This window comes from Echinops telfairi, unplaced genomic scaffold, assembly GCF_000313985.2.
Source record: "Echinops telfairi isolate 266 unplaced genomic scaffold, ASM31398v2 ScPeMD7_44;HRSCAF=162, whole genome shotgun sequence".
NCBI lineage: Eukaryota > Metazoa > Chordata > Mammalia > Afrosoricida > Tenrecidae > Echinops > Echinops telfairi.
The window spans coordinates 14626325-14640405 of record NW_022103942.1 but is presented as its reverse complement, the minus strand read 5'-3'; the positions used below and the strand labels follow the sequence as shown (position 1 = coordinate 14640405).

At 34.1% G+C, this 14081-nt stretch overlaps 1 protein-coding gene across 1 annotated transcript in view; it reads left to right on the top strand.

Moving 5' to 3' along the window:
* The window catches only part of LOC101642175 (protocadherin-11 X-linked), a 126340-nt gene extending 112990 nt beyond the window's left edge, over positions 1–13350 (top strand). The window contains exons 3-4 of the mRNA XM_045290594.1: positions 7198–9693; positions 13192–13350. Of these exons, the coding sequence (XP_045146529.1) occupies positions 7198–9693; positions 13192–13236 (2541 nt within the window). The 3' untranslated portion in view covers positions 13237–13350. The remainder of the gene's footprint in view (positions 1–7197; positions 9694–13191) is intronic.
* Positions 13351–14081: the final 731 nt, after the last annotated feature.

Sequence of the window (14081 nt, the reverse complement as noted above, 5' to 3'; positions counted from 1 at the left end):
AGTTTTCTCTTTCTCCTGCCCTTCAACATTTTAACGACGTCTTGTGCAACCTAGTTCCCTAATGCAACATGTCTTGTTTGACTATAAATAAAGGAAAATATATTTAGGTAGCTTTGTAATTGAAGATAATAGAGCTCAATTATTCCAAGGATTTGTCTATGCTAACGTTTTGAAGGTAATGAATTATGAGGAATTCCTATTTCTCCATTGTTCTCCTATCATGTTCAAGCATATGGCAAAGCGCTTCAGGTTTATTCATTGCTGATGTGGGGGTGAATGTCAATACAGTTAACTGTAGATCTCTTTGTGTGTTAGCAATTCTTTATTCTTGAAGGAGAAGAGACAGAGGAATGACTAGAAATATTCAGATAGCCTTCTGTCATGGCACATTGACACAGTACTTAAATATCTATCTGAAACTTTGTTGAGAATTGCTTGCGTATGTTAAAATTCTTCAGAAAATGTTACTTGAAATAGGTAAACTAGCAAGTGACTTGGAGAACCCTTAATATCTAGTATTTGAATTATAGTCTGGTGAAGGATAATTGAATATACTATGTACTGCCTTGGAAGAAGTACAACCGCAAAGCTCCTTAGAAGGTTCGATGGTAAGACTGTGTTATATACTTCTGACGTGCCATTAGGTGGAACTAATAGCTAGAGAAGGAAATCATACTTGGGAAAGTAGAGCATCAGCACAAAAGAGAAAGCCCTTCAAAAATGGATTGACACAGCAGATGTAACAATAGGCTCAAACAAATAAATGATTGTGAGGGTGTTTTGTACCAAGGGTCTCTGAGCAAGAAACAACTTGATGGCACAGAAAAGCAACAACAAATATCTAGGGGTGTGTGTGTGTGTGGGGTGTAGATTATTCATATAGTTTGAGAGGGTTTTTTCTATGAAAATCTTTTAACCTGCATTTGATATCAGATGAGACTATCAGGATTACATGTTTCTTATGCCTATACATATGTCATTTATCAATGAGGTGCTCTAGGCTTCTAATTTTTTTTTTGATACTGAAGAAAGGTAATAAAGGCTAAAGCTGTAAATTATGCTCATGAATCATGCCCTTTTGGCCTTGGGTATTATACACATTTTGATGGATTTGCTGTCAGGATATCTCATCACCTTCAATCTAAGGGTATTTCGGAACAAATGCATCGGAGTTGTAGGCAGACAACAGCCTCATTTCTACTTGATATGATCCTGTCAGTACGGGAGATGCAAGTCTGAGTAATAAATTGATGCCATTCTAGGCCACAGTTCTAGAAGTCTGCCCCTTTGGGATGGATTGCCTAAGCTTGCCCATCTGAATATAAGATGTGGACCTTCAAAGTGCTCTGAGGACATTTCACATATTCCAGATCTGCGTCAACATCCAGAGGCACCACCCAAACAAACGTAAATTGTAGCACATTGCCTACCTCGACATCTGGCTCAAAGATGGTGGCTGAGCGTTTATGGATTTCCTCTGAAGGAGGATTAGGAAAATATTCTGCCTCAGCATGGTTACTAGACTTTTGACCACTTCTGAATGTTTGAATGTCATATAAACATTGTTCTTGAAAATCAATCCAATCTGTTTGATTTAAACAATTTCATTTTCCTATATCAATAAAATTTAAGACAAATTATCTGATTCAGTCAGTGTTGTAATAGGGACCTGTTCTTCAGCTTAGAACTCATCTTTGTGGACATCTCACTTTTCCAGACAGTTTTTTATTTTTCCCTCTAGAAAACTTTGGTAAAAGTGTATTGACTGTGGTCCTAGAAGATCCATGGAGTTGGAGACGTGTTAGTTTCTTTGACAAAAACTGCTTCCTTTGATCGCTCCACTATAATAACTATGTTTAGCGATCAGAGTATGCGCCATAATATGGCTACCCCAACAGAGTGGAGGATCAGGTGCCCTTTTCAGTCTGGAGAGAAACAGCTTGACCTAGAACAGCATAGAAGCCTTTTAGACTTTCCCAACATGGCACGAAGGCCAGAGAGGAAGCTGTATGTAGTTTGTTTTTGTTGTTGGTTTTACATAGAAGTATTATGACATCTGAGAACAGGACAATGCCGTAGAAATTTCTGCAATAGTGAAGATGGTCTGCATTTGCACTGCTGTCCGGTGCTTTAGTGACTGCCTATATGTAGTATGAAGTATGACTATCTGAGGTATTGAATCCTTAATTTTATTTAATTCAAATTTAAATAATCTTTTAACTAATGCCTATCATATGGAACAATGCAATCAAAGACTATAAGGAGAGCAACAGAGATATTGTACATGATCTGCTATGCATAATTAATTATCACCTAGAACATTAAAAACAATTTTAAGACTGCTGTCACTTTACATAAAATAATGAAAAAAACATGGAGTGCAATTCTGGGATTTGTTTCAAGTTATGGATACTTGTATTTCTTTGCTTGTCTGATCCAAAATTCAGGAAAGTGTATAGACATAAGAAGTAAATGTATAAACATGAAATACATAAAATTAAAAATTTTTAATAAGCAAAGTCTTTTCTTACATGTTTGAGAGTCTTGAATCTGGTATCTGTGTCTGAAACTCAACAATTTCCAAGCATGTACTTGTTTTCATCGATATTAATTAGACTATTTTTCCCTTACATAATTATATTACGGTATTATTTATCACAAGTGGAAACTAGACTAATAATGTATAAACTTAATAGTGCTTTATAACTTACACTGATAGTTCTTATTAATATCGTTATTTACTTTTGGCATGTATCTTAATATGAAATTGATTTTCTCTCATTGCTAAGACTTCATTTCAATTTGGTTACAAACCCTTTAATCACCATCATGTCTTCAGTGCTTAGGCAAGTTATATGACTGTGTTACTCACTTAATTCTGTCATGCTTAGGATGAATAGAATGATAGTGCCATGCATTTTTTAATGAAATAGAATTTAGAAATTATTTTTGACTTATGGAAGAGTAATTCTACATTTTAACTTTTCTAAAAGCCTTTTGCGATATTGACAAAATGAAATTAGCATTAATCATTAGATTTGTTTAGATAAATTGTAATAGTAAAGAAGGTTCATTCCTGTATACAAAATTCAATTTTTCTTATATTATTGAATTAAAGAAATAGTAGTTTTAAACATGATAGTTTCCACATTTATCAATAGATACAATAAGAAAAATATTTCATTTGCAATATAAATTATTCATAAAGCCAGATTTTTATTGGTTTATATGAATTGAAGATCTGAAAGGAATGTTTTAGTTATATAATTAAAAGCAAGATATTCAATACACATCGAAAAGAAAGTTAAAAATCAAATTGGAAAAAAGTTATTATTTTCATTGTTATTTCTGAAATGCCACCTTAAATAATCATGCCCTCCACCAAGGCATATTATGCTAGGTGTCTGGATAAAAGTATATCAAATTGCAAAAAAAAAGAAAAAAATTTGTAAAAATATTTCGAAACAATTTATGCAGAGGAAAATATTGATGTAACTTAATATAACACAAGATGTTATATAATGCATTGGTAAATTAAAAGAAGAGATATTCTAGAAGATACAAAAAACACCATATATTCTAGCAGACCAAGAAAATTGGTATCATGTATTAATGTCTGATTGTTAGTATCTTCTTTAGATACTGCTATGCAAAAGCTATAAACAAAAACTTCAGACTTTATCTTGTTCTTTTTATGACAGAGTGCATGAATACCAGATCAGTACCTGGTGCTTGTTAAGTCAGCAGATTCTCTGTCAAACAGTATATTGGTAAATTAACACACATACAGATTCATAAAGTATTCATGGAATAAGAATTCTAAGGCACACCCCAACAAGAACAAAAATTTTTTTCTTGGTATTTTGTTTTTTTAGGCCTGTTCCTGGGGTTATTTGGGGCATTGATTTGGAAAATTGTATTGGATACATCACATCAGCTCTAGTTTCTTACATGTAGTGCCATACTATATTTTCAGCTATTAAGTTATACTAAGCCTTAGTTAAGCATCCTAGTTTTAAATATAAGAGAAATTCAGACAAGCAATTACAGAATAAGATAAAAAGTTACAAAGTATTTGAAAAAGAGCTAGTTATCAGGAGACTCCCAACGGAAGTTGTATTAGGCCCATGGTGACTAGTTGATTATGCATTGAGCTGCCAGACACATGGTCAATGGTTTGAACCCACCAGTCACTCTGCAGCCTTTAAAAGATTGAAAAGTTTGGAAATTTAAAGGGGCAGGCAGTTCTTCTCCACCTGATAGGGTCACTATGAGTTAAAATCAATTAAATAGCAGTGAGGTTTTTTTTCCTTTTTGTTGTGTGAGGCTGTGCAATATATACAGAAACTGCAAGTTGGATACTGCAAGGTTAGAACACTGCTTGAGAAGAGTGAAAAATAAAATAAAGTTGAAAAGTCATATATATGGGAAAGTGTGAGGGCAACTTAGAGTGTTGAAAATATAAGACTGCATAACAGTTTTCATAAATATTTTTATGATGTTTTTTTTCAAATTAAGCAGGAAATATTTCAGAACACCTTTCAATATATAGAAATCAAGGGATAATTCATGCTAAGTGCTTCAGAGATGAGTTTTACTCCATGCTTCTTTATAGGAAAAATTCTAAATATTTTGTTAGAACTTGTGCCATATTAGAACAAGACTGGAACATTTTCATTTTAATAAAGAAGTTTGAACTCTGACAGATCCATCTTGGGTTTCAGAACACTTGAAGATGTTTATTCTACCAAATTCATTACCAGTCAGTCAATTAGGACTCATCATGACCCTTTAGGACAGAGTGGGGCATTTCCTGTGGGTTTCTGAGGTTGTAGATAGATCGTGATGGAAGCAGAAAGTTTCGTCGTTCTCTTGCAGAGTGGCTGTGTGGCTGCAACTGCTGACCTCTAGGTTAGCAGTCAAACACATAACGCACTAATCCATGAAGGTTCCATATTACTGTACAGTATTTCTTGTTTTTGGGACCCTTTTGAAATAAAAAATTGGAACTGTCTCCTACTCAGGTCCTAATAAAGGTGAAGTGATACTCGGGGGAAATTCCAAGTCCATGCAATTTGTACCGTTCACATATATATTTTGATCAAAGGACACCATATGAATGAAGTATAACTTTTGCTAAATATGTAGTACAACACAAACTACTTTAAAGAGATCCAGTTGCATTTTTTCAATCTCAAGCTAGCTAACACTGAATTAAAATAATCTGATTTTTATGGGCCAACAGAATAAAGAGTGTTATATAGCATATGCTCTGTATCTCAAAAACTAGCGCTGATAGTGGAAAATTGGTGCCATTTTGGTCATCATTAGGTCAAATATACCCAGAGACAAGTCTAACACTTTAGGCATCATAATATGTGTTGGCCGGTGAAATCTTCTTGTGGTCTTTTCTTTACACACTACAGGACCTTTATAACTTACTCTTTTCTGTCAAAACCTTACAATGAACACTGTACAGAATTCCTTTTGAGAATGAGTGCACATTATTTCTCAGCTTGCAGGATCAATCAACTTGCAGTGCCCACCTGTATAGAGTTCACCTTATTGGTGCTCAGAGAGGAGACTATTTTGCCACCCAAATTTCCTGAGCATTTTGTCCTAAGCTATGTTTCTCTGCTTGACATTTTGGTACACTGATTTCAAAAAGTTAATTATCTTTGAGTTGTTACTCCAAGATAACTTCATCTTTAATATATTTTCTTATTGAAAAAAAAGAGAAAAAGTTTCTATTTTTCGCACATTTGTATTCTAATTAGTCTTTGTGTTTCTCCCTTTGCCAATGAATTCAATTAGATATTATATACTAATAAATGCATTGGATGTATATTTTACAGCTGATTGTATTTTTGGTGTTATAAAATGCATTCTACCCAACTGAAGCTTTTATTAATACTAAATTTGTTTTGAGTAACCATGAATTCCTCCATTTATTATAATTCACATATTATTGATTCATTAGCCATATGAAATTTAGTGACAATTATTTTTAAAATTCTATTAATCTCTTCCTTTAAAAAATAATAGTTTAAATGAATGTGTTACATTTTCTAATATAAAATTCAACATTTTGAAGTATAACAAAGTATCTTTAGCACAATTCTTTAATTTTGGAAAAGCCTAGAGAATTAAATTAATTTGCTTGTAGTTATAATAGAGTTAGGGCTTAGAACCCATGTCTACTGGAAGTTAGTTTTGAGCTGATCCAACTATACCATGAAAAATGATGACAATGAGTCCCAAACAAACAAATTTATGGAGCAAACGGTAGGGGTCAGGTGGAGACCCAAAGCCTATCTATAGATAATTGTACATTCCCTCACAGAAGGGTCACAAGGAAAGAACAAATCACCCAGGGTGCAGCATAGTACTGATGGAACCCACAATATTTCTCTAGTTCAGTGGTTCTCAACCTTCCTAATGCCATGACCCTAATACAGTTCCTCATTTTGTGGTGACACCCCCCAACCATGAAAATATTTCCGTTGCTACTTCATAACTGTAATTTTGCTACTGTTATGAATCGGGCAACCCTTGTGAAATGGTCCTTCGACCCCTAAAGGGGTCACGACCAACAAGTTGAGAACCACTGCTCTAGTTCTTTAATGCGCCCCCCCCCCCATCCACCATAACGACCCCAGTTCTACGTAACAAATACGGCTAGACCGGAGCATGTACACTGGTACAGATAAGATCCTTCAACACACGGAATCCAGGACAGATAAACCCCTCAGGAACAGTAATGGGAGTAGTGATACCATGAGGGTAGGGGGAAGGTGGGGGAAGAAATGGGGAACAGACGGTAATGATGGACGTATAACACACACACACACACACACACACACAGAGGAATGAAGTACAGAAATGTGGGTGAAGGGAGACAACAGACGGTATAAGATATGAAACTAATAATAATTTATCAGGAATTCACGAGGGTGGGAGTTTTCGGGCGGGAGGGAGCAAAGAGGAACTGATATCAAGGGCTCAAGTGGAAAGAAAATGTTTTGAAAATGATAATGGCAACATGTGTACATATTTGTTTGATACAATTGATGTATGGATAATTAGAAGAGCTGTGAAATCCCCAATAAAATTATTTATTAAAAAAATGATAACATTGAAGACTTTCTCATAACATATTTAGATAAGCTAAAATATATTTCTTTCTATGTTTTTCAGGGTCAAAATATATTTGGCCTGGATGTTATTGAAACACCAGAAGGAGACAAGATACCACAACTCATTGTTCAAAAAGAATTAGATAGAGAAGAGAAGGATACATATGTGATGAAAGTAAAGGTTGAAGATGGTGGCTTTCCTCAACGATCTAGTACTGCTATATTGCAAGTAAGTGTTGCTGATACAAATGACAACCGCCCAATCTTCAAAGAGAATGACATTGAAGTCAGTATACCAGAAAATGCTCCTGTAGGTACTTCAGTGACTCAGCTCCATGCCACAGATGCCGACATAGGCGAAAACGCAAAGATTCACTTCTATTTCAGCAATCTAGTCTCCAACATTGCCAAGAGACTGTTTCAGCTGAACGACACAACTGGACTTATTACAGTCAAGGAACCGTTAGATAGGGAGGAATTTCCAAGCCACAAATTAATTGTTTTGGCTAGCGATGGTGGATCAATGCCAGCAAGAGCAATGGTGCTGATAAATGTTACAGATGTGAACGACAATGTACCATCAATTGACATAAGATACATCATCAATCCAGTCAATGGCACTGTGGTTCTTTCAGAAAATGCTCCACTCAATACCAAAATTGCTCTTATAACTGTGACAGATCAAGATGCTGACCATAATGGGAGGGTGACATGCTTCACAGATCACGAAGTCCCTTTTAGATTAAGGCCAGTCTTTAGCAATCAATTCCTCTTGGAGACTGCCGCATATCTGGACTATGAGTCCACAAGAGAATATGCCATTAAATTATTAGCTGCAGATGCTGGCAAACCTCCTTTGAATCAGTCATCCATGCTACTTGTCAAAGTGAAAGACGAAAATGACAATGCTCCAGTTTTCACCCCGCCATTGGTAAGTCTTTCTGTTCCTGAAAATAACTCTCCTGGTGTACAATTGACAAAAGTAAGCGCAACAGATGCAGATAGTGGTCATAATGCTGAGATCAATTACCTGCTAGGTGCTGATGCTCCATCTGAATTCAACCTGGATCGTCGTACAGGTATGCTGACTGCAGTTAAGAAGCTGGATAGGGAAAAACAGGAAAAATATTCATTCACAGTTTTTGCAAAGGATAATGGCATGCCATCATTGGTGACCAATACCACTGTCTTAGTGACCGTTCTTGATCAGAATGACAACAGCCCAATTTTCACTCACAACGAGTATAACTTCTATGTCCCTGAAAACCTTCCAAGACATGGCACAGTAGGGTTAATCACTGTGACGGACCTGGATTATGGAGAAAATTCTGCAGTCACTCTCTCCATTTTAGATATGAATGATGATTTCACCATTGATCCACAAACTGGTGTCATAAGACCAAATATTTCATTTGATAGAGAAAAACAAGAATCATACACTTTCTATGTAAAGGCTGAGGATGGTGGTAGGGTATCTCATTCTTCAACTGCCAAAGTGACCATAAATGTGGTTGATGTTAATGATAACAAACCAATTTTTGTTGTCCCTTCTACAAATTACTCCTTTGAATTGGTTCTACCTTCCACTAATCCAGGAACTGTGGTCTTCAAGGTAATTGCTATTGATAGTGACACTGGCCTGAATGCAGAGCTTCGTTACAGCATTGTAGGAGGAAATACAAAAGGTCTGTTTATGATTGACCAAGTAACAGGAAACATTACACTGAAGGAGAGATGTGCTGTTACAGATCTTGGTTTACACAGACTGGTAGTCAAAGCTAAAGATTTAGGGCAACCCGATTCTCTCTTCAATACTGTAATTGTTAATCTCTTCCTGAATGAATCAGTAACCAATGCTACCCTGCTTCATGAACTGGTGCGCAAGAATATTGAAAAGCCAGTGACCCAAAATGTTGATACAACTGATGCATCCTCACCAACAAGTGACTATGTCAAGATCATGGTTGCTATAGTTGCTGGCACCGTAACTGTCATCCTAGTGATTTTCATCACTGCTGTAATAAGATGTCGCCAATCTCCACGCATTAAGGCAGCCCAGAAAAACAAGCAGAATTCAGAATGGGTTACTCCAAACCCAGAGAATCGACAGATGATAATGATGAAGAAGAAAAAGAAGAAGAAGAAGAAGCATGCCCCTAAAAACCTGTTGCTTAACTTTGTCACTATTGAAGAAACAAAGACAGATGATGTTGACACTGATGGAAACAGTGTCACATTAGATCTTCCCATTGAGCTGGAAGAGCAAGCCATGGGCACCTACAACTGGGCAACTACACCTACTACTTTCAAGCCAGATAGCCCTGATTTGGCCCGGCATTACAAATCTGCTTCTCCACAGCCTGCCTTCCAGATTCAGCCTGAAACTCCTCTGAATTCGAAGCACCACATCATCCAGGAACTGCCTCTTGATAACACCTTTGTGGCCTGTGACTCCATCTCCAAATGTTCCTCCAGCAGTTCTGATCCCTACAGTGTTTCTGAGTGCAGCTTTCCAGTGACAACTTTTAAAGCCCCTGTGTCTGTTCACACCAGACCGGTAGGTAATTCAAGTTTCTAACTGAGCTTTCTAACATTATTTATTATTTACATTTAGAGGAAAACTGCACAGATTCTACCAAGCTCAATGAGAGAAAAAATTAGCGTATTATATTCCTTTAATTGTGGTGGATAATTATTTATGTTTGGTAGACAGAGGAAAATGACTAACTTAAGAACATTGGATGTAGGATGGTGGTTATACTAGGGACAATTTTGTCTGTTGACAGCGGTATGACACTTCTTCCTAGAGGATGTACTAGGAACAGTCTACATCAAAGATGGGTTATACCACTGTCCTCAGTCAATGAAACTGAATGCACAAGTTTCAAAACAGCTTGGGCTAGCTACATCTCAATAAATCTTTTCTCAATTTTAGCACTGGCGATGTTGAAAATTTCAGATTCACAAGGAAAAATCTGTGTCTACCCCATATATCTGCCTAAGTAGTACCCAGAAATTAGCTTCCATCTCACCTCTGTTGTGCCCACCCAAAGAAAAACTGCCATTTTCAAATGACAAAATCACTGATTCTTACTCCTAAAATTTTTAATAGGTCACATAATAGGACAAGAACGGAATTGGAATAATGATTATACATGCTTCTCACTGTTCTTATTCAGCCACATCATGAAATACCCATGTATATGGGACCCCTATTTCAGATATGCATTTAAATATTTACATAGTTAAGTAAGCTAGTTAGTGTTCTTCAGTAGATATTCTTAAGATAATGTCTTTTGGAAAACGAAGTATATTTGCTTTCTAGTGGCCATAATGGCAGATATGAGAAAAATAAAATATAAATGTGGCTGGAACAATTTAAAAGACAATAAATTCATGAAGATAAGAATTTGGACAGTGTTTTTTTGTTTTGTTTTGTTTTTGGTGTATTCCTTTAATGAGGAGTGCAAAATAATAAGTAAATTAAATTTTGTTGCTTCCTTAATAAAATCAAATGATGGAAACTATCCACCTTTTTTTTTCTCTTGAAATCATACCACACATTGACTTTATTATTTTGTTTGTGTCTTAATCTCAATTTTGTAGAATAAAGACTTTCCAAAACCCATTCTGGCTTAACAATGCCCTAGCAATGTGAAAGTCAGAATAGATTTCCTCTCACCAAAATTAAGAGATAATGTAAAAATCTGTCCAGGTTCAAGAAAATGTAATAGTTGACCATAGGTTTGGAAATGGCTTTAAGAATGAAAGTCAATCAAAGCTATGCATAATTAAATGAAATTATACTATGATATTAACTTTTCTTTGTTAAACACACATTACAGGTAAGATCCTAATTCATTTATAAGAGGATTTTTGCTATTGTAGTACCACAGTTATGTTGTTTCTAGCAGCAAAATAAAACCCTAGTGTTGTGAAAAATTTCTATTACATTTTCAAAAAGATTATAGGGCAGTTGTTATCTTTAAAATTTGGGTAAAAGCCATGTTCCCCTGTCTAGTTGAAGATTAGCTAAAGGCCAAACTAATAGATGCATAATTTTTCTCATCTTGAAGTGTTATTGTTTATATTTACCCGTTCAGAAGAGCACTATATATTATTATTATATTTCTGCATATTGTAAACTTTTCTTAACAGAAGTGTATCTTTTATGGTGAACACATTACATCTATTGTGGATCCTAATAAAGCTTTTTTTCAGGGAGAAATTTGTGAGTAGGTTAGTTTTTTTTTCATCGACATTTTAGTACCCTGAATAGTATTTTAAATAAGAGTATACTAACAGTGGGGTTTTAAAATTATATTTGTGCATAGCAATTTTTAATAGATTGGCTCATAAAACTAGTTTAAAGTGCAAATTTTAGTTTCTACTATTTTTGAAAGCAGTGTTTTATGAGCTATGTAATGATTCTGCAGTGAATGAATACATAGTAATAAGTCATGAATGAAGAAAAATGGAAGTATTTGATAATTATTATAGTCTTAAATTTTTTCATATTCTATAATACTTTAAAGAGTTGACAACTTTCATGACATTTTATATTACTTATCTAAGAGACTGTGTTCTAAAACACTAAACGGCTTAATATATCTGGCAAAATATGAAATGTAAATGCTCATATTAATCTTATTTATAATTGTTTTTATTAGCTAAAAAACATCTTACAATTAATGGATTCTGAGGTGATTTATTCAAAATTTTCACCTCAAAAACAGCTAAATATTAGATTTTATGTCATAGTTCATGGTTGTTTCATATTCATTACTAAGGATCTTCTGAAAACGAATTGATATGTCTATATTTTGACCCACATTTGAAATGTTCTTCACCATTTCTGCATAAACTTATACTTGTGATGAATTCTCAGAGACACTTCATATGCACTGACTGCAGTATGTTAAAAGATAAGTAAGCACTGAAAAAGGAACCATATATTTATAAACCAAGTACAGTAGTTGTCTGCTTTTTAAAGAAACATCATATAAAATGTGATAATACATCAGGCAGTAAAATATAAATTCCGTATTCTATAAGGAAATTCTGAAAGTGGGAACAAAATTTTACTGTTTTCAGATGGCAGAATTATTCCAAACAATTTTATATGAAATGAAGAAATATATATATATTTAAGATAGTGACAATTGTATTTACAAGTAGTTCACTACCCATCTGAATGAAATATGAAAATGGATAAATAAATTGGATTTAAGTAGGCTGCAAGATATAAAATTATTTTCAGAAATTTCATGTTTTAGATAGCAAAAATACTTTCTATAATTTTTTTCGTAACTCTAATGTTCAGAAGGAAAAAAAAAAGAAACTTTTATTAGCAATGCATCTATTTCAAAAAGTCACACACACGTGGGAAAAATGATGGTGCTCTTTGCTTTAAATTCCCACATGTATTCTGGAGAATGATTTTGTCCATGTTCTAGTAGAAATTAGAAATATAGTATTTGAAAGGATGAATTTCTAGATCACCTTCTATTAACCGAGAAAGTGGATAGTACTTGGATAGTATTATCCTAGGAATAACATAAATATAGAAAACTGTACTATCAAAACCAAGTCTGGCCTTCACCATCAATCTTATTAAAATGTTATGAACATCATACACTTAAAAATAAAATAAAGTTGAAAATACCATTTGTTTCAAGTACAGTTTTGGAGGATCTTTTGGGTATCCTTCATTTGAAGTGTGTCATTGAAAAAGTATTCCTAGCTAATTTTTGTGTGTGTGATTGGAATTGGAATAGCTTTGTAGTTGCACAAATGAACTGTGAATGATAGGACATTTATAAGATAACTCATCTAAATAATAATGTTATTAATTATTATATTTGGGTCCAAAATTATTACAGTGACAGAGTTTGCGTGTAATAGAATAGGCATACACCAGAGTTAAATTTAGTAGCATTAGTTCTTTGCATCTACTTTTTTATAATGTGAATTTTAGCCATGTAACATGCTTGGCAACTAATATTTCTGGAGCACAATCATTGATTTTGATAACATGTTATTTTTCTTGTCCTAGACTGATTCCAGGACATCAACTATTGAAATCTGCAGTGAGATATAACTTTCTAGGAACAACATAATTTCAACCCCCCTCCCACTAAATTTCAATGACATGTGATTTCAAAAGTTAGCTAAAATTTTGTAATCTGAACTTCCCATTATATATGCAAGGAAAACAACACAAAACTTTAAAATGGACTTCCCATTGAATCTTATGATTATTTTAGATGGTATCTGAAGATCAAAATGTAAAGTTCAATGGGGGGGGGAAGTACAATGAAATAATAGTTTTATCATACTGTTTTCCTGTTCTGGAAGGCAACAACTTTGATGTAATATAATAGTACTATCCTGGTGTATACACTGAATATTAATTCATCAAACATAAAACATGGAGTTACTTGCCTTGTCTGATTGATGAAGAGTTAAACATCATTTCTGGGGTTTGGAATGAAGCTGAATTATCCAATCTACCTTTTTGAGAGGTGCCTAGGCAAAGATCCTTTTTAAAGACCAAAATATTCAAATAAATACAAGCCAAAAATATAAGCTTAAATACGTTTTATGAAAATGTTAACTAATATAGTATTTATGAGAAATCACTATAATCAATCATCACTCTGTCCAAGAGTTGAATGACATTAAAATAATAATTTGGGGGTTTTATGTTATTTGTAGTCATCTAGATGCACTATTTTCATCACTAAAAGTTATTTTTGTTGTATTCATGTTTCTTTTATAAATTTTTAAAGAGAAACCTTTTTTCTACTTATAACCATTAAAAGAGAATGTAAAGTTCTTTATACTCCCTGATATTTTGAAAATATTTAATATTTCCTAAATCATGAAATGTAATTTTAGTCATATTTAGGTAGAAACAAGGATTTAGGTAAGATTTTTTTTTAA